The sequence below is a fragment of the Pantherophis guttatus genome, chromosome 1, assembly GCF_059756535.1.
Source record: "Pantherophis guttatus breed Tessera chromosome 1, ASM5975653v1, whole genome shotgun sequence".
Taxonomy (NCBI): Eukaryota; Metazoa; Chordata; class Lepidosauria; order Squamata; family Colubridae; genus Pantherophis; species Pantherophis guttatus.
The window spans coordinates 69,464,678-69,485,838 of NC_142063.1; the positions used below are offsets into that span (position 1 = coordinate 69,464,678).

At 39.0% G+C, this 21,161-nt stretch overlaps 1 protein-coding gene across 1 annotated transcript in view; it reads right to left on the reverse strand.

Moving 5' to 3' along the window:
- Nucleotides 1-4,016: 4,016 nt before the first annotated feature.
- Nucleotides 4,017-21,161, reverse strand: part of LOC117665641 (cytosolic phospholipase A2 epsilon-like) — a 59,029-nt gene continuing 41,884 nt past the window's right edge. Inside the window, exons 11-21 of the mRNA XM_034417782.2 lie at nt 19,839-19,876; nt 18,316-18,451; nt 16,247-16,383; nt 15,238-15,463; nt 13,820-13,934; nt 10,394-10,531; nt 9,373-9,480; nt 7,757-7,942; nt 7,302-7,468; nt 5,754-5,937; nt 4,017-4,800 (exon numbers count right to left, since the gene is read on the reverse strand). Of these exons, the coding sequence (XP_034273673.1) occupies nt 4,493-4,800; nt 5,754-5,937; nt 7,302-7,468; nt 7,757-7,942; nt 9,373-9,480; nt 10,394-10,531; nt 13,820-13,934; nt 15,238-15,463; nt 16,247-16,383; nt 18,316-18,451; nt 19,839-19,876 (1,743 nt within the window). The 3' untranslated portion in view covers nt 4,017-4,492. The remainder of the gene's footprint in view (nt 4,801-5,753; nt 5,938-7,301; nt 7,469-7,756; nt 7,943-9,372; nt 9,481-10,393; nt 10,532-13,819; nt 13,935-15,237; nt 15,464-16,246; nt 16,384-18,315; nt 18,452-19,838; nt 19,877-21,161) is intronic.

A 21,161-nucleotide genomic window follows, 5' to 3' on the forward strand; every position in this document is an offset into this window, starting at 1 on the left:
CACCTTATGAAAATTACAGAAAATGAAACCTTTCCAATTTAAAGGCTGAGGGCTGTGCCAGTGGCGTTTTCTACCTATTCATTAGGAATGTGTAACCTTTAGGTTCCAATACTTTGGGTTGGGCCTCCACCTCAGTCTACATACTTCCATTCATTATTCTTCTCTCCTTCTTAACATATAATCATCTTTCCTGAGATGAAAGGGAAGAGAGACAACCACTTACTTTTTTTTTTTACCAGTGAAATTATATTTCCTAAAGCATTTAATAAATGGATCTGTGCAGAGAGGCTGAAATAGGAAGAATTTATTTCCTTAAAATTTTTCCCATGTATCATTTTTTATACACTGGCAAAATAAGTGGAAACTAGCTAGTGCTATTACTATTCAGTGATAGGATCACATTTATTTTTATTTATTTATTTATTTATTATTGAATTTATATTGTTGCCTATTCGGACATGGCTATTCAAGGCGGCTTACAGAATATAAAACCTCATTTAAAACAATAAAACTAATAAAAAAGATCAACAAATTAATATAATAAAATCACCCCCCATGCCCCACCCACCCCCGCCCCGGTGACAGCAGATCATATGAGCCATTTAATGGGCTCCATCCCGCTCTGGGTTCCCCAGGCCCGCTGGCAGAACCAGGTCTTCAGTGCCTTCCGGAAGAGAGTTAGAGTTGGGGCCATTCTAATCTCTGGGGGAATGATGTTCCAGAGAGAGGGAGCCACCACGGGAAGGCCCTTCTTTTGGGTCCCACCAGGTGTATCTCCCTAGGGGATGGGACCTACAACATTCCCCGCCTCTCTGCTCTGATGGGCCGTGTAGATGTGACTGGCAAGAGACGGTCCCTCAGATAACCTGGTCCCAAGCCATGAATGGCTTTAAAGGTGGCAACCAGCACCTTGAATTGCACCCTGAAACAAATTGCCAGCCAATGCAGCTCCCGCAGGAGAGGTGATACATGTGCATACCGGGGTCTGCACAAAATCATGCGGGCCGCTGCATTTTGCACCAACTGGAGCTTCTGGATGCTCTTCAAGGGCAGCCCCATGTAGAGCGCCTTGCTTATGTACTTATTTACTAGACTTAATTTGGTGGCTACATCCATATACTGGAAATATATGTTGCTTGATTCAGCAAAAGGCTCCCAATAGAGGCTGGGCTTCACTTACTTTCTCTGCTATATAAATCTGTGAGGACAAAAGTTCAGAACAAAAGAAAGAAGCAAACAGAGCCTGCCTAAAAATGTCTAAACCGAAGGTGGACAGTCTCTTGCTATTCATGTCCTATGATAAATCTTGGATGCCTTTTGAAATCCAGTATTTTATTAAAGCATGTAATATGTAAGTGGTTTATTTAGACTGAGAGAAAAGAACATGGCTGATGTCAGTTCAAACAGCATCTCTGCGTTTTTGTTTTTTTTTCTAAAAGGCTTGGCTGAAAGTGCCTGACGAGCACAGCTGCTATCAACCCAAATGGTCCTCTTTGCTCCAAAAAGTCCGTGTTACAGTGGCCTGATAAGCCCTACCTAATTTCCCATCACCCACCCAATAAACATTAGAACCAAGCAGCTTTGCCAAGGCACAAACCCTTTCCCACAAATGAGCCTTGAATAGGAAAACCATTTTGGATCTTCCAGAAATGATGTTGGCTCTCACGGAGCAGATTCGGTAGCCCAGTCTTACCACACAGGCATCCACATTGATATTTTTAATTGACCATTTGGCTATGTCCAAACTTTGGAGGGATGCAATTGCATCTGGAGCAGTCTGGTTTAATTATACTCTGGCCCTTTCAAGGATGTGCCTAGGATAAGTCATAGATACTGTAAAAAGAGCTGGCTGAGAGTTTTTGTGTGTGAGAAACTAGTAGGAGGAGCAAAAATGATTAACTAAATGATAGAGCAACTTTATCAACCATAGTTACTACTGCTACCACAAGATAGCAAGGCTTACTAGGTCCTAAACAAGTGGCATACTAAGCAATATTGGTGCTTGAAACTTTGCCAAGAACTCAACTTGACACAGCCATTCTCCTTAGAGGTATTTGAAACGTGGTAGCAACCATACTTTATAGCTTGAAGGTAGACTCTGAAATTCCAAAGTGGATAAAAAAAAGCCTGACAGAGATAACAGTTGGGTCTCATATTAATATTGGAGAACCTAATGGGCCAGAAAGGGCTAAGTAAATATTCAGTTCAACTAATATTCAAACACATTTCAAGGTAAACCAAAGCCCAAGTACATATCTGGTCAAATGAGTAATATAAATGCTAGTTCAGATATACTAGACAATCCATTATCCATTGGGTCATCATATCAGAGATACTCCTTACTAAATGGAGAACAGAATCAGCATGGGTAGGCAAAAATGCTATGGGAGCAGGAGCAACTTCCGATTTCCTGCCAGCTTCCCCATTGAATTTACTTGTGCAAAGCTGTCAGGAAGCACCAAAAATCTTCCCTTCCTCCCTGGAAGGACGTTCTGAAGAAGCTTTTGCTCAATGTACTTTGTTCCCAGTATATCAGAACAATCCACTCACAATTCCTTTTTGCAACAAACTTTTTCTCTTTAGAAGTTTGGCTTAATTGTTTTTAGAAGGAAAATTCTCATTACAATCCTCCCAATATGCAAAATTTCAGAGCTTGCACACTTTTTGGTTTAACATTTAGTACCATCTGTATTGCTGCATTAGGTGAGAAGATCCAAAGCTCCTTCCATTTTTCTTAGAGCTCAGCTGAAGAGAACCACCCTCGGTTGAAAGACTAAATTAGGAAGTGTTAATGGGTTCAGCCTAAATGGTAACAGCCTATCATAATTATCTTCCCCATGGAAATTTTGGAAAGAGAAGAGCTGCTTGTAAGATTTACACAATCATCCTCCCCAAGTCATAAAAGGAAGTAAGATGACTTCTATTTTCTTCCAGTGAAGGAAGGACAAATCACTCTATAATCACCAGAAGCAAAGCACTTTTCTGTTCCTTCTCTGATCAGAACCAGGAAGTCCCAGTGAAGAGAAGGGGAAGGTTTTATGTTCCACCCACCACTGGCAGCAGAAACACACCAAAATTGCTTTTAGTTTCATAAAGTGTTTCCCTCTTATGTGGCTACAGTTCATTTCCATTATTTTGATAGTTGCTGAAATTAGCTAAGCAACAGAGAAAAAGAAGACAGCACTACTGAAATCAGAATAGAAAAAAGAAAGAAAAATGTTGCACGGTAGATTAATCCTATAATTAAAGATATTACAAGCTAGTCGAAATTAGAGATAATACAAGCCATTGGAAGTGAAAATCTGTCTTGTGTTTAGCTTTTTAAAATTTGTCAACAGAGATTAGAACAGACGCTTCTTGTAGAACTTTGTTTTTCTTGCTTTGATATGTTTTTTCTGAAAACTATTACACTCTGCCTACCTGCAAGGTTTACGCTTACATTTGTTAATTCTGCAATGAGGGAGTATTCTACTATGGTTTGATAGAACCTTTTGAAAATGTTAATATTCGGGCTATGAATTCTGCATAAATGTCAATGCTGGATTGTTTTACAAAGGAAACTTTGCACTTCATTTTTTAAATTTTATTTTTTATTAATATTGGGAAAAGTGACTTCTATGGATATTAGCTTATCTCTCTTTAGTGAGGAAACACATATTCCTAGGCCCTGTGTGTGTGTGTGTGTGTCTGTGTGTGTGTGTGTGTGTGTGTTATATTGGCTTAGTGGAGTATGTGAACATAGTTTTTGTGATTTGTAAGGTTTATGAATAATTTATTCATCTGACCATGAATAAACAAATCCTGACTTAATGCATGTAGTATGACTCTACTCTAGTCATGGATGATATGCAAATATCTCTCCCTCTTTATGATTGGTTGATGTTTGATAGTTTTGGTTGCTTGTATGCTGGCAGGGAAGGACAGAGCCCAAATTATAATGTTGCAACATGAAAATAATTCCAACCAATAAAACCAACCAGTAGCATGTTTGCAGTTGCCACCTGCCATATGCATGCTTTTAAACTGACATCATTATTTATTTATCAGAAACTGGTGCTAGATTCTTAAAAATTGTTTCTCACCACTCATATGGCACCAGACCAAAATAACTTTTAGGAAAGACATTCTCATATATTCTTCATACCTTTCTTTGTTACAGAAACAAAGAAAAAAATACATATCACATTAGAAATGGAAGTGTTTCAGAGAGAAAACCGTTTTTTTGATAAAATCTATAAACATCAACATTACAAGGTAAAAACAACATTTTTCACAGGGCATTTTTTGTGGTTGTTTAGAGGATCTTCCAAATTTATCAGTGTAGAAAGTTCTGTATCCATGTTTTATTCTGCCACTGTGCCTCTGTTGCCAAAAGACAACTAGAATTCATTAAAACAGCATTTCAGGTTTTACAATGTATTTATTTTCATAAAAGCAGCATTTTTTTTCCTTCATGGCCAGGATCTTAAATTTTTTTATTATTATTATTATTTTATCTTACTTTCCTTCTGGAATGAAATGCTTTGTTTTGTGGTGCAGGAAAAACTGAGGTGCCCTCTCCCCCAAAAGTTTTAGAACTCAGTATATGAAGGCTCTTCTTATACTGTTTTTTCCGTTCCACGGCTAACCGTAAAGCATCAATCAAAGTACTTTTGTTATTTTGGATGTTGTACTGGCTCAGTTTTACCAGTTTCTCAAAATCCTCTTCTGAATATTGCAAAGCATTAATGTTATAAGGACCACAGGTACTAGTCACATCAATATCACCATCATTCATCTCTTCAGGACTACGCTTCACACCTATGATTTTTCAAAATAAAAAGGGAAAAAAAACAAACAATCCAGATTGGTCGGATGCAGAAAATATTGGAGATTAGTCAATTTATTTTAGCATGTTTCTCCCTGATTTAAACTGCATTAGATACACAAATTGCTGCACTTTGACTGCAGATATATATGAGCATGGCAAACTAATCTAGCAGGAAAAAAGGTTTTCTTAGTGAGGGAAAAAGAAAGATTTACGGATTCATTCTAATGAAGAAAGATTTAGCAATTTTTCATTTGAGAGACCACTAAAATGCATATCAGATAAATTTGCTCAAGGCTAATTTGTGAGAATACCATCACTGAGATGGATTTAAAACTGCTGTCTCTATATTTCAATCTTGGAAAGAAATAATTACTTTGCAGGTGAACAAGAGACTCAGGACACCTCAGATTGGTCCTTGAGAACTGAGAAAACAACACAGATAATTTACTTGTCTTCTGAAGTCGTCGAATCCTCTACTTCCTGTACTAATGTATAAGAGACCTATTGATTACCGTCACTGTTTTCAACATATTCTTTACCAGATCTTACACCACAAACATGGACAAGGCTAAATCAAAAAATTGGACATAACTAGCAGAAAAAATATATTGCATCCAATTTAATTATTTAAAACAGTGGTAATAACTAGTTGCCTTGTTTTTTATTCTATCACATTAAATCTTAAAGTTAAAAAAGAAAATAGAATTTTTGAGAGTTCTATCTGCTGCAAAACATTTTATTGGAGAGAAAGGGAAAGCACATTTTTTGTATCCCAACTTTTCACAGTTTGCAAATCAACCGGTCCCTTTAAACCTCAGACCAAATTCTTTTTCTCTTTTGTATTCCATGATTCCTGGATCTCACATTTGGTTCAAACACAACACTAGACATAATTAAAGGGAGTGGGGCAAAGTAAAAAAAAAAAACATTCACACACACTTACCAGGTTCTTTATAAGTTTGGAAGGTATTACAAACCAGGGGATAAAGAAGAACTAATGGAATATTTGGACCTTCTTGATCTAGCAAATAGCATTCCTTTACATCTTTTTCATCTTGTTCCTGTGGGATAATTCTGGGAAAAGGAATTCCTTGTTCTGAGAAATAATTTGAGGCCATTTGCAGAGGCTGTATAGATTGAGGGAGGGGGGAAACAGTCAAACAAGCTTTTATAAGTACTTTATTTTTTAAATAAAAAGTATTAAAACCTTATCATAGCTGTCTCACAAGGGTTCTTATGAGCTACAGTTCGCTTAGTATCTCAATTCTGCAAACTCTAAAGGCTTATAAATGAACAAACAAGATATGAAAGAACACAAAAAAATGCTGATTGTTTCTTTTTAATGAAGAGAAATGGGTTCTCCACAAAACCAATTTTGCTCCTTAATCCTGTCCCCCAAATGGGAAAAAGACCCACCAGATTGAATATTTTGCTTTGTGCATTCCAATAATGTCTCTCTGAATTAGGGGTTTTCCTTTAAAATGTAGACAAGACCCTACTGATTTTAGGTCCTGATCCTGGTCTTTTAGAGGGTAGCTGTCAGCACAATATGTACAATGCGAATTGGCCTTAGAATTGAGGTGTATTGTGTACGTCTGCATACTGGGTAGATTGAAATGTGATTGAATTTTATACCCATTTCTCAGTCTTTATTCAAAGCGCTCTAAAATACCAATAGATTGGGAGCAAACCAGATCTCAGGGAGAAGCTCATTTAAGAGGGCAGGCCTTGCAATAGAGGCAGTGGTGGGATTCAGTCAGTTTGTACCACTTTGGGAGAACTGGTTGTTAACTTTCTGAGCAGTTTGGTGAACTGGTTGTTGGAAGAAATCATTAGGGTAGAGAACCGGTTGTTAAATTATTTGAATCCCACCACTGAATAGAGGTGTGCTCTTGGGGTTCTGATAGATGGCACTGTTTAGTCAAAGGAATGCAAGGCACATCATCCCTGTCAAATTAAATGAGCTGGGCAGATAATATGGGAGGTAGATGGTTCCTCATGTAACATGGAGAACATAATAATTGGGGCGAAAGATGCCCTGATTTAACATTCAGTCATTTTCTGGGCCAGTTAGCATCCTTTGAATAGCAACTTTGTTGGGCCTTTCTTTTATCCCAGAATCTTTTTTGTGTGTGTGTAAACCAGAGGACAAAAGGGGGCACTAGAAGTCAAGAAACTAAGATAGCTTAAACTGTGATTCCATAAGATCAGCAAGACAAAATTTCTTATTTATTAAAGGTGGCAAATAAAGGTTTCAGTAAGTTAATTGGCCCAATTGACAGTGCATCTGTCAACAGTGCTGAAATTTTTTTTTAAAATCAGTTTCTCACTTTCATGTGAGAAATGTCATGTGGCAGAAGAGGAAGCAGCTGCAAGAATAAGATTCTTGCTGAGGAGAAAACTGAGTTCTGACAGTCAACTTCCTCTTCGCATCAGAAAACAACAGGACTTATAAGCACAATTGCTGGGAATGGAGTGTCATGTTTCTCACCCGTAACTGTGAACCTGAGCTATAATTTAAATGTATGAAGACGTCCACTTTTCTCTCCGGCCTCATAAGTGGGGGATAGCTGGTATCGAGGGCAAATGCATTATCCACCAGATACAGATGCTCTTCAGCTCCAGTTAGCTGGTTAGGAAAACTGTCAAGATCACAATCTAAATGAAATATATTTATGGTTAAAAACAGGCCTAAGAAGAATTTAAAAACTAGACACAATCATGTAACTAAAGCTCAGGAGGGACAATAATGTAACTTTTCTTCTATGCAGTGGACAACTAGGCTTCTCTTTTCCAAATATCTGCCTTTCAGTAATTTGATAAAAGAATCTGTTTCATCTATCAATCTAGCTTTTGTAAACAAACAGCAAAGTCTCCAGTACATACTAAGAGTATCACTGGAGTACAAGCTCTCCAAAAGGATCTTGAATTAAAAGGAAACTATACCTTTCCAGTTTGCAAATCCACTCTCTAAATATTTGTCGTGCATTGGGCAACCTCTCAGAAAATTGGGGACCAATGACACAGCAGGTCGCCACATAATAACATCTTGCAAAATGCTGGCAAGGCTTCCTGGAGGATATTGGACTCGAACAGGTAGTTTATATGCTTTTGGACAGCACATAAGCTCTTCTGCAGACAAAATAATATACATTAAATGCATGCAGGGTTTTTTTCACAGCCATACCTATAATAACCTATTGGTATGGGACACTTGAAATGTGAATAGAATAAAATAGAGTAGAGTAGAGTAGAGTAGAGTAGAGTAGAGTAGAGTAGAGTAGAGTAGAGTACAGTAGAGTAGAATCTTTATTGTCACTTTAAATATACATTAGTCAGCTTACATTAAAATGAAGTTATCTTTTGCATTCAGCACTGAAAAGATAACCATTATGCATATAGCCACACACACACATATGACACAGAAAAACATCACAGTCTAGTGATGACTGATTGACTTTTTCTCATTTCATCTGGACTTTGTACTAGTTTATTTTTCTCTCTTATCTGGCCAAATTTTAAATAATCAAAAATAATTTACACAAGGGTTTCATTGCCCCAAAGGAGCTCTGACACACCCATTTTACTTTTTTAAAAAGCAGAATACAGCACAGGTATAATTTAGCATTTTGCTTTCAGCAATGGGATCTTGATGAGTTATGATATTTGTTTGCATGGAAAAAAAGTTTTTTCCTATATCACCTGCATCACCAAGGTTATGTGTTGCAAGTACAGGATTCATTGAACCGTTTCTATGAAACTAAAAACCTGTCTGATCTGTAGGTATGAAATGTATTTATTTATTTATTCAATTTATTGGCCACCCATCTTACCACAGGGTAACTCTGGGTGGTTTACAATATTAAAAAATAAAACTATATAAATAAAATGCTACAAAAGTATATAAAAATACAATAGCTAAAAGATGGAGAGAGAGGGAATAGGATGAATGAGGGGAGGTGGTATTTTGATATTAATCTAACAGCCACCCCCAACATGAAACCCATATAAAACAACTGCATTTATTTATTAAATTTCTACATTGTCCATTTTATCTAAATGACACTAAGTGACACATACTGAAAGTGCTGGACCACCTAATGTTATTTTTGGCAGCTACTGATAACTACTCTTACATTTTTTCAGTTGCACTGAAGGCTTCGGGGACTGAAGTGGGGACCTTCTTCAAAGAAACATTTGTTTTCCTACAGCCCTTGTGATGTATTTTATACAAAGGGAGTGTAGAGAACGGGCACTGTTACTATGTGAGAATAGGAACACAGCATGACAGGACATAACCTGATTGGTGGTTTTGAAAGCCGATCAAAAGGCCAGCAAGACTGGGTCAAACCTTGCTTTTTCTGTTTACTTACCAGAAGTCAAGGCAGTTTCAGTCCTGATACCAGAATGAAAATGGCTTTTTTATAATTATTATTATTAATTCTGGGTATTTTGTACCAGTATCTTAAACTATAAAATATTTATCAGATAAAAATACAGGAAGGATATAGCTTCAGTCCATATTGTCAAACACAGCAGAAGAAGATATAAAAGCAACTCACCAATTTCAGTTATTCTGTCTCGTGTCCAGATCTGCCAAAAATCTTCTGAATTGGTAGCCAGGAACCAGCCATCCATAATGTTCACAGAAAACACACTACTCCAGATTCCTGCAAGAGGCAAGACAGGAGTGTTTTTGTGCGATCTTAAAAACAATTGTGATGAAATGATTCTTTTCCTTTTCTATGTCATTGTTTCATAATATAATTGTTATATTTTATATTAGTGAATCATTTGGCCACGGTTACGTACACTGCCATGTTATTTTAAGGATTAACCCAGAATGTTGTGGGTCATACTCCAGCTGTGAACTGATCTGTGCCTCAGGCAGGATTTTACGCCCTAGAATACTGCATAGTGCTGTGATGGTGAACCTATGGCATGCGTGCCCGAAGTGGCACGTGGAGCCATGTCGCCTGGCATGTGTGGCATCGCCCGTTCCTCTTCCGGGTTTCTGGTGCACATGTGCATGTGACAATCAGCTGGCCTTTGTGCGTGCGGCAGTGCCGGAAACTGGAAGAGCTGGTCTTCCATTTTCCTGCGTCAGCATGCGTGCCGACCAGCTGATTGGCATGTGCACATGCACGGCAGTAACAGGAAAACCTGCTGGCCAGCGTGCATGCCCTCTGGACAGCTCCTTTTCCTGGTTGCAGCTCTGATGAACATGCAAGAAGTGCTCCCTTTTCAGCACTTGGTGACACCTGCGCATGTGCTGCGCTCCCTTCTCATTGGTACAGGTAAAGTAATTTTTTTATTTTATTTAATCTAAGTATTTATTAATTTTTAGATTTACTTCTCATGTAAAATAATGATATGCAACCCTATCTTTTTACACATTACCTTAAAAATGTGCATTGTCTTTGGTTTGGGAACACATTCAATTTATTTACTGTATCTTATTTCTTACGGGAAAAATTTGGTACTCATCAATTTTGGTACTCATTGTGTCTTCCAGAACCAGAGGTACCACTGCATTTGGTAAATTTCAGTGTGAGGCTACATTTTAATTAACAATTCAGATACCTTCTAAAAAGCAGATACGTGATTCTGGGATTTTCTTCATCAAACGACCCATGAAGAATTCGCTACCAAAGTGTTCAGCACGAATGTAGGCACCATATTTTTGGAATCCAACTTCATACGGTGTGAATTCCAACCATTCTAAAAATGGAGACATAAGAGTATAATATCCCAAAAATATTATTCATAACATTTTATATTATGTTCTTAATTATTTATTTAATAGGTTTAAGTATCTGCCCATCATGATATAATTCTATGATTGTATTCAATGTATACATTTAATAGGAGTTATCTTTAACACATGTCGTACATCAGAGAACTGGAGAGAAGCAACCCTAAATATTGGTAAGAAGTAAAGTAGTAGACAATTACAAATTTTCAAACTTTGCTAGAATATGTTGATCAGGGCTGGAGAAGTTTGCATTGGCTGGGAGGTGGGGATCCTGGAAAAAAAAAAAGCTTTGTGGTTTAATTCTATACCTTCCTGTTGAAACAAACTGAAGCAAGTCAAGTATTCTAGATCCTTAGTATCCAAATACACCATAGCCATTCCTGGAATATTTGATTTAGAGAAGCAATACCATCAGTAGGTTGACCAATGCTCACTGAACGTTTTAAAGCACCTTATATAGGGGATGTCTTTATAAGTGGAACTTTTTTTTTCTCTTATAGTGGGGGACTTTTACATCATCCAAACTGCTTCAACCAACTAATCTAGGCTTCTTTTTAAAATCTGTAAACCTGCTTTTAAATTTATTGAGTCTTATGTGGCTATTTATTTATTTATTTATCTATCTTCGGTGCCTTTGAGTCAGTCTTGGCAAGGCCCTGCAGTTTTCTTGACAAGGTTTCTTCAGAAGTGGTTTGTCATTGCCTCCTTCCTAGGATTGAGAGAATGTGACTGGCCTAAGGCCTAATTATTTCTGAATCAGACATTTGCAGCTTTTGGTTATGTATAACTTAAGGTGACCAGACGTCCCGCTTTTGGCGGGACAGTCCCACTTTTGAGCAATTTGTCCCGCGTCCCGCGGCGTTTTAAAAAAGTCCTGATTTTTCATTCTGCCTCCTGGTTCCCGGCTGCCTCCTGAATCCCCGCTGATGGCTAGAGGGAAAAAACCTGTTTAAACTCTTGCCGCGGGGCTTCAAAGGGCCGCCCTACGTTAATTAGCTCGGCTTCCCCCTCTCAGCTGATTTGTACAGGGCTCTGCTCTTGCTAAATTGCTCAGTTTTTTTTTCCTCTTTGTGCAAACCAAGCTCAAAACGAAACTGAAAGTAAAACAGGCTGTTGGCTTTGCGGTTTGCTTGCAACGTTGGAAAATTAGGCAGCAGATTTATTTTCCTTTTCCTCACCAAAAAAGGTAAGTGCAAACAATGGAAAATTATTTAGGGCAAAAGAGGAGAGTTCAAGATTTTAAAACACAAAAGAAAAAAAAGCTCTTTTTAACTAGGGAATTGTAATAATTGAGATATTATTAATTGTATACTGTGTTGAAAGCAGAAATGGTTAAGTTGTGGTTTGGAGGAATATATGGGGGAAATTATTTGGTTTATTATTATTGGTAAGAATAATTAATTGATTTGTAAGAAATTGGATTGCATGGAAATAATTGGAATATTCATGTTCATATTGATTAATATACAAAAAAGATAGTTATATAACTAATTGATTTATATTAAAATGTTGAATTTGTATTAAACAACTGTATTACATAATTACATAATTAACCAATGTGAGGATGAATATAAAAATAGATGACAATGGGAAGGGGTATAAAATAGAATAGAAGGGAAAAATTGAATTTGATTAAGCTTAGAGATGAGGATGAAGGGTAATATTGTTTTTTTAAAAAAATAGATGAGGAATAAATATGGCAAAAAGGAAATATAGAAATTGTAAATTTAATTGAAATGACTAAACACTGTTTAAATTTGTGAACCAGCCAAATATTCTGTTCAAAGAAAATACATTGTATGTATGTGTGTTTCTAATTATTGCTATTTATTCATATTTGTTCTCTTTTATTCTTTAAAGTTTAACAATTCATTCTTTATCTTAATATCTTTATATTTGTTTGGGGTTGGCTTTCTTCCCTTTCATCTTTTTTATTGTACAGCAATCTTTCTCCTCAAACCTACCACCTCTCTTTTCTTTCCTTCTTACTTTCTCTTCCCCCCCTCTTCTTCTCCTCCCTACTTCCTCTTCCTTTCTCCTTCTCCTCCTCTCTTCCTCCCTCTCTTAACCGTCACTCCTACTCTAATTTCCCTTCCCTTCCTTCATCCCTCTCAATTACTGTATCCTTTTATGCATATGGAGTACTCAGAGGGCTGAAAAAGTTATTTTTGACTGGTCCTCGCACTTTTGACCAGTCCTCGAACTTACCACTGTCCTCACATTTTACATTTTTGCCCTATCTTGTCACCATGGTGAAGAGAAGCAGTTGTGAAATGAGTGACATGGTTGTTAAGAATGCTGCACGGGCATAAATGTGAGGATGGTCATAAGTGTGAGGACCAGTCAAAAGTGTGAGGACCTGTCAGAAATGACTTTTTTCAGCCCTCTGGTTAGTCCTTTTGTGCATATGGAGTACTCAGAGGGCTGAAAAAGTTATTTTTGACTGGTCCTCGCACTTTTGACCAGTCCTCGAACTTACCACTGTCCTCACATTTTACGTTTTTGCCCTATCTTATCACCATGGTGAAGAGAAGCAGTTGTGAAATGAGTGACATGGTTGTTAAGAATGCTGCACGGGCATAAATGTGAGGATGGTCATAAGTGTGAGGACCAGTCAAAAGTGTGAGGACCTGTCAGAAATGACTTTTTTCAGCCCTCTGGTTAGTCCTTTTGTGCATATGGACTACTCAGAGGGCTGAAAAAGTTATTTTTGACTGGTCCTCGCACTTTTGACCAGTCCTCGAACTTACGACTGTCCTCACATTTTACATTTTTGCCCTATCTTGTCACCATGGTGAAGAGAAGCAGTTGTGAAATGAGTGACATGGTTGTTAAGAATGCTGCACGGGCATAAATGTGAGGATGGTCATAAGTGTGAGGACCAGTCAAAAGTGTGAGGACCTGTCAGAAATGACTTTCCAGCCCTCTGAGTAGTCCCTATACACATAGCCATGGCCACCCGGTCACATGACCAGCTAGCCACGCCCACCCAGTCACATGGCCTCCAAGCCATGCCCACACAATAAGCCACGCCCACAATGGTGTCCCTCTTACCAATGTTAAAATCTGTTCACCTTACCCTATACACATAGCCATGGCCACTCGGTCACATGACCAGCTAGCCACGCCCACCCAGTCACATGACCAGCTAGCCACGCCCACAAAATAAGCCACGCCCACAATGTCCCTCTTTACCAATGTTAAAATCTGGTCACCTTAGTATAACTCCAAATGTAAGTGCAAGTTACAATTACCTCTGAACCCTCGATTACTTAGTTTCTCTTTCACATTGAGGCAAAGATATATAGGTAGAGGATTCTGTCCATCAGTTAGGGCCTGCTGCTGATCTGAAAGTTTGTGAGGGTTTTCCTTGTTTGTGAAAGAAACAAGAACATAGTTATTGTAGCCGCAAAAGACAAAAAAAATCTCACTTAGCATTTGAAACCTTATTGAGGTGCTTCTTTGAACTGAAGCCCACCAAACATTTCACAGTATGCTAGAATATTTAAAATAATTTTCTATTAATTTGTTCATGCAAAAATTGGACTAAATATACTGAAATGCAGACACGTAATTCAAAGTGAATAAGATTTAAGGATATAGTAAGCTTTCTGAACTGGAACTGTGCTTATATTATTAACATTCATTTTTTTAGAAGCTTGAAACTTATTATTTGGCAGAAGTAATCACAGCAGATTTGTAGCCCTGTTAATGTTTATTCCACATAAAGAGGTTCTACATAATAGAGCCCTGGTGGAGCAGTGGTTAGAATGCAGTATTGCAGGCTAACTTGGCTTACAATCTGGAGTTCAATCCTGACTGGCTCAAGGTTGACTCAGCCTTCCATCCTTCTGAGGTCTGTAAAATGAGGACCCATACTGTTGGGGGCAATATGCTTACACTGTAAATTGCTTACAGTGTAAATTGCTTACATATGAACACCTTTCATAGGCGCTGTCTCTGACGTATTCTTGGCATCACCTGGCAGGACAAAGTTCCAAATAGCGCAGTCTTGGAACGTGCTGGAATTTCTAGCATGTATACACTATTGAAACAGCGACGTCTACGCTGGCTTGGGCATGTCGTGAGAATGGCTGATGGTCAGATTCTGAAAGATCTCCTGTATGGTGAATTAGTGCAGGGAAAGTGCCTCAGAGGGAGACCACAGCTGCGATATAAGGATATCTGCAAGAGGGACCTAAAGGCCCTGGGAATGGACATTAACAACTGGCAAACCTTGACCTCCGATCGTTCAGCTTGGAGGCTAAAGACGCAGCATGGCCTTCTCCAATTTGAAGAGACACTTGTTTGGCAGGCTGAGGCAAAGAGGCAGTCCTGGAACCAGTGAAATCTGGGGGCTGGGCAGGGGACAGAATGTATCTGCCCTCAGTGTGGAAGGGATTGCCACTCTAGAACTGGCCTTTTTAGTCACACTAGATGCTGTTTTAGGACCTCTTTCCAGAGCAAGATACCATAGTCTTTTGAGACAGAAGGTGGACAATAAATAAAATTGCTTAGAGAAGGCTGTAAAGTATATAAGTCTAAGTGCTATTGCTATAATCAACAATATAAATATAATAAATCTGTTGGTCAAACCACTGATTAATCAAATTTAACATGAACCAGGCATTCATTTTAAAAAAACAAAAATGAAAAAAAAATAGTAAAATACCTCACTGTGTAGCATAGCTTCAATGATCAATCCCCATAAGTCTGTAAAAGATACACTGTACCCTTCTTGATAACGTTGCCACAGTTCCTTTGCATAGTACTTCAGCTTTTCTGGGGCAAAACTGGCCAGAAACTTGTTTTTTGTCACATGGTTTTGCACACTCCTGAGTGGCTTTTCTAAATCATTTTGGGACCAGTTGGGATCCTGATACAAGCGTGACATTGTCCTGGAAATTAACACGGACACATTTAGGAACTGAAAAGCAGCAAAACATAAACCTATGAATCACGTTCAGAGGACTGGAAGGGATCTCAGATGCCATTTGATCCACCCTCCTGCTCAGTTTTAGTCAGATGTTTTGGACTCAGGAACCGTTTACACTTTTAAAAGGAGCTTTGGTTTATAGAGGTGAAATTTATGGTATTAGAAATTAAAGTTGAGAAATGTGTAAATATTTATTTGACTTTGTGCACCCCATGAAAGCGTCTGCAGATCACGCTTTGAGAAACACTGTTCTACAGCCTCTTTGACAGCAGGCACTTCGCTCAATTTAGCCTACTTTGAATATTTGTCAGTTTAAAGTCCTCCAATGAAGGAGAAATATTAATTTCACATGCCTACTTGTTTCCACATGTGGGCCTGGCATTTCTCCTGGTATGTAACCTGACCTTACTTTCTTGTGACCTTCCTTGGAAATGATACCGATTCTACAGTAATATGCAGTGGATTTGTGTCTCCTGATTTTAACTATGCTGTAGACTGTTTCATATCCATTGTATCAATGAATAAATTCTACCACAATGTCTCTTATACCAAACATCTCATTATTACTTGCAGAATACAGAATAACAGTGTTGGAAGGGACCTTGGAGGCTTTTTAAGCCAATCTTTGGCTCATGCAGGAGACTCATTCTGTCCAATCTCTTCTTAAAAACCTCCAGCGAAGAAGGTTAATAAAACTTTCATCTTATTGTTTTAGGAACATCTCACTGGATTACATGAAGCTTACCATGTTGTGCCAGACAATCCAGTGATATAGGACACACAGTCCAAAGCACCTAATTTCTGCAATGTCAGTAGGTGAGCATACATTGCTGTAACTGCTCTGATCCCACCGCCTGTTGTCATGATTGCCACCACTGGCACCTGAACACAGGGAAAACACAATTGTTCATCAAAATAGGTAATATATAATCACTGTGAGATGCTTAAACTTTTCAATCACAACACTTTAAATAGATATTCCTATGAAACATGCTCAGGGACCTGGCATACTTAGAGAACCTGGCAGAACCCTTTTTCAAAAGAAGATTCTCTAGGGCAGTGATGGAGAACCTATGGCACACGTGCCACAGGTGGCATGCATAGTCATATCAGTGGGCACGCCAGCTCAGCTCTGGTGCTCATGCGCACACTGGCCAGCTGATTTTTGGGCCTTCTGGGCCCACCAGAAGTAGGGAAACAGGCTGTTTCCTGCCTCCGGAGGGCCTGGGGGGTGAGTGGGGAAGCCCCGTTTTTCTTTCTCACCTGGCTCCAGATCCTCTCTATGCATCTGGGGAGGGTGAAAACAGTCTTTCCCACTCCCTCGGAGGCCCTCCGAAGGCCTGAAACAGCCCATTTCCCAACTCCTGGTGGGACAGGAAGTGAAGTCTCTGGAGGCTGGGGACAGCGAAAAAGTCACTTCCTATCCCACCGGGAGTTGAGAAATGGACCTTCCCCACCCACCCCGCCTGAAAATTAACTGGCTGGTGCGCGCATGTGCACCAGAGCTGAGCTGGCGTGCCCACTGATATGGCTACGCATGCAACCGGTGGCATGCATGCCATAGGTTCACCATCACGGCTCTAGGGAGTCAGAGACGATAATAAATCATTTACAGGTAGTCCTTGAGTTACGACCACAATTGAGCCCAAAATTTATGTTGCTAAATGAAACATTTGTTAAGTGAGTTTTGCCCCATTTTAAGACCTATCTTGCCACTGTTGTTAAGTGAATCATTGCAATTGTTAAGTTAGTAACATGCTTGTTATGTGAATCTGGCTTCCCCATTGGCTTTGCTTTTCAGAAGGCCGTAAAAGGGGATCACGTGACTTTGGGACAATGCAACCATCATAAATATAAGTCAGTTGCCAAGCATCTGAATTTTGATCATGTGACCATGGGGATGTTGCAACGGTTGAAAATGTGAAAAACGGTCATAAGTATTTTTTTTTCAGTGCTGTTGTAAATCGAGGACTACCTGTAATGGGAGAAGCTGATAGAGCATCTTATGCTATGTTAATAAGCCTATAAAGACAAGATGTAGAGCAGGAATGCCAAATGTATGATGCTTATGGACATCATACAGCTTGCCAGGATTCCTGCTGTGACCTCAGTTTCCCCAAATGTTTTGGGCTCAAACATTTCACTTTAAAAAGAAAATATGAGGAAGGGATGTAGGGGGTTGGAGAATAAAATGACTTCTGTAACTCTTGCATTCCTACCTTTGTCCCTGATGGGATCCTGCCACTGTTCACTTTTAGATTGACATGCTGGGCAAAGCTTAATGCTGCCCTTGAGCTAATGGAGGCTGTATGTTCTTGTTTTAGAACGTCTCATACTATGGAATGATGCAGTTCATCCAGGAACCTGAGGAAAAGTAATGGGGCTGTGTGTCTCTTCCTGTTACAAGACTAATAAAGTTAGCCTGATTATGAAGTTGTGTAGAATGAGAGTAAGAATATTAACACAGAAGTATTCTCTGGATCTTCAACCCATCAAATCCTACTTTCTGACCTTCTGGTTTGAACATGGAGCTACAAATCAGGCCTGAGTCTGAATCGGGCCTGAGTCTGACATCACCTCCCTGCATTGGCAATAATAAGGGAGGGGTCTGTTATAAATAGCCCAGACATGAGGGGAAAAAAATAACCCAGAATGGGTTAAGCAAGGACCTGAAACTGCATATGACAGCTTCAGTGCATTTCAAGAAACGAAGCTTGAAAGTTACAAGCATTAAACACTATAAACCTGTTTGTTTCCCAATTAGTAAACTGCTCACAGAAGAATTTCCTTCGATATAAAAACTGAATTCTTAACCTCATCTTCCTGCAGATCATCCTCAAGCTGGAGAATCTTTTTGAAAGCAGCAGCAGTCACTTTCTTCCGTCTTTTCAGGAAAGCCTCTTCTTCTGGACAAAGATCAAACCCTAAGCGTACATCTAAATCTGATGTGCTGGAACACAAATATTTATCAATGAAGGAGAATATTTGTAGCTCAGGGTTGAAATGAGCGGTCTTTGGTGCTCTGTGAGCCTGCTCGTTTTCTTGCAGATGTTTCATTACCCAAGCTAGGTAACATCATTAGATGTTGTTCATTTGGACAATGAAACGTCTGCAAGAAAACAAACAGGCACAGGGAGCACCAAGGACCCCACAAATATTTATCCTGGATCATAACTTATGTTAAAAGGAAGTTTACTCCATAAATAGATCCCAGTTACACAGGAATATTTTCAACACTGCTCTGCAAAAAGCTACAGCCCTGCCCAGATCTCTTCTTGTGCAAACTTTTCTGCTGCAGCATTGTGACACATCATATGGAAGTAGGCAGATCTATTCTTAATGCAATAGCATTCCTCCTCAAAAATCTACACTCCCTCACCTGATGTAATGGCGTGATATTGGATTTTGGTCACAACAATTGAAACCAAGATATTTATCTCGCTAGATCATACCCACATCCTCAGAGGATGAAAACTCAAAGCCATCCCATCCTAAGTTTAGAAAGTTAGGTTCATTAGCAAGAAGATTTCCTTCCACGTACACCAGGGGTCTGCAACCTTAAATACTCAAAGAGCCATTTGGACCCGTTTCCCACAGAAAAGAAAACACCGGGAGCAACAAAACCCTTTCCATGCCTGACTATTTCTTGAGCGGCCACAAAACTAGCATATGTAGTTGAATTAAACGTTCTGTTTTCTTCTGAAACTTTTCTTTTCTTGGATTTATCCATGGTTGGCCTACTGGGGGTTGAAAAGCCCAATAAACTGCATGCCGGCAGGTGTCACACATTGGCGGTTGTGACACATATTTTGAGTGACAGGGAGCCGCAGCAGAGGGGTGAAAGAGCCACATGTGGCTCCAGAGCCACAGGTTGCTGACCCCTGACCTACACCCAGGAAGTAGAGCACAATCTTGACAGAGACTTATACTTCTCAACCTTAGGAACAAATTCAATAAAATTAAACCCTTTTTATTAGCAAACTGCAGTGAAGAGGTGTTAATTTGGGATCACACTGTCGATAGCAAACATATTTTTAGAAATACGTTTTTAAACTGTCCAACAGATGAGAGCACCTAATCATCTCAGGCAGATCTCAAAAAACTAAGCAAGGCTAGACCTATTACTTGGATAGGAAGCCACCCAGAGAGTATCAGCACTGGAAAGTCAAATAAATACAATAAGACAGAAACAGATGGCAAATTAATTCTGTAATGATGACAAGAAAGCAACATGGATATGTTTACATAGTCAGCAGGTTGACTCCAGGGAGAGTTTGTTTTAAAAATATCCAGGACATCAGTAGTTAAATTTATAGAAGGCAGGAAAAGCATCTTACCAGTTCTGTGCTGTGAAGTATAAATTAAATTCTTTATCCTGAAAATCAAGAATGCACAGTACTAATTACTATTAATACTATTAATATCTTTACTGAAATCTCCCTACATTTCTTACAATGATGAGAAAAAAGAATATGTGTTGTAATCAAGGCTTGTATGTACTGGTACCAATGTTAAAGTTAAAGACAGGGCATTAAAACTATGCAGATCAGTGGTGGATTTCAAAATACTTTACTATCGGTTCTGTGGGTGTGGCTTGGTGGGCGTGACATGGCTTGGTGGGTATGGTATGGCGGGCATAGCAGGGGGAAGGATACTGTAAAATCTCCATTCCCACCCCACTCCAGGGGAAGGATACTGTAAAATCTCCATTCCCACCCCAATCCACCCCCAAGGGGAAGGTTACTGCAAAATCCACCTTTCTTCCCGATCAGCTGGGACTTGGGAGGCAGAGAATAGATGGGGGCGGAGCCAGTCAGAATTTTTACTACTGGTTCTCCGAACTACTCAAAGTTTCCACTATCGGTTCTCCAGAACTGGTCAGAATCTGCTGAAACCCACCTCTGATGCAGATGTTTGGATCTTATTAATTGAATTCATAATATCATGGAGATATTAGTTGCATCTAGGATCTTAAAAAATCTCACAGATTTATGCGAAATGCCACGGAGGATTGTCAGTGAGGATAAATGAGGGCAATTCTTTCTCCCTGTTTTAGATGGACATTTTTCTAAAGAAGCTTCAGAACTCCTCACTAACTCACTGTTGTTGAGTTCACATACAATTCTGGCAAAGCCACTTTTTTTCACCCATGGTTTCTTGGATAAATCATATGGTAGTAGCCTGATTCATAGGTGACCTGAGGTCGTAATAGTCTTAATGTCTGGCAAAGCCAAAATTTAAGCAATTAAATTTGTGGCTTAATATTAAGTAAATATTAGCTTATCCCTGTAGTGTATGATATATAAACAGTGCTACTTTGCCCTTAGGATTGACATGTCACAGCTGTTTTGTAATATTATCATATACTTTATCTCCAGTAGGGAAAAGAATATATTCAGAGGATGGGTGTGATATTTCAACCTCTGGGAAACATGCCTAAACGTTGCCCACACAGGAGAGGATCTAAGGTGCACTGCCTACTTTTACTGAAAAGCTATTACAAACAATTAACGTACTCAGTTTTAAGAACCACATGTCATTAAAAAAGTGACTCATGTAATGGCAAAGCTGCACCCCCACAATGGCTTTTCTCAAATGTGAAAAATTAAAGCATCGAAGACTGCATATGCGATGGCACTTAGCAATCAGCATCAACATCA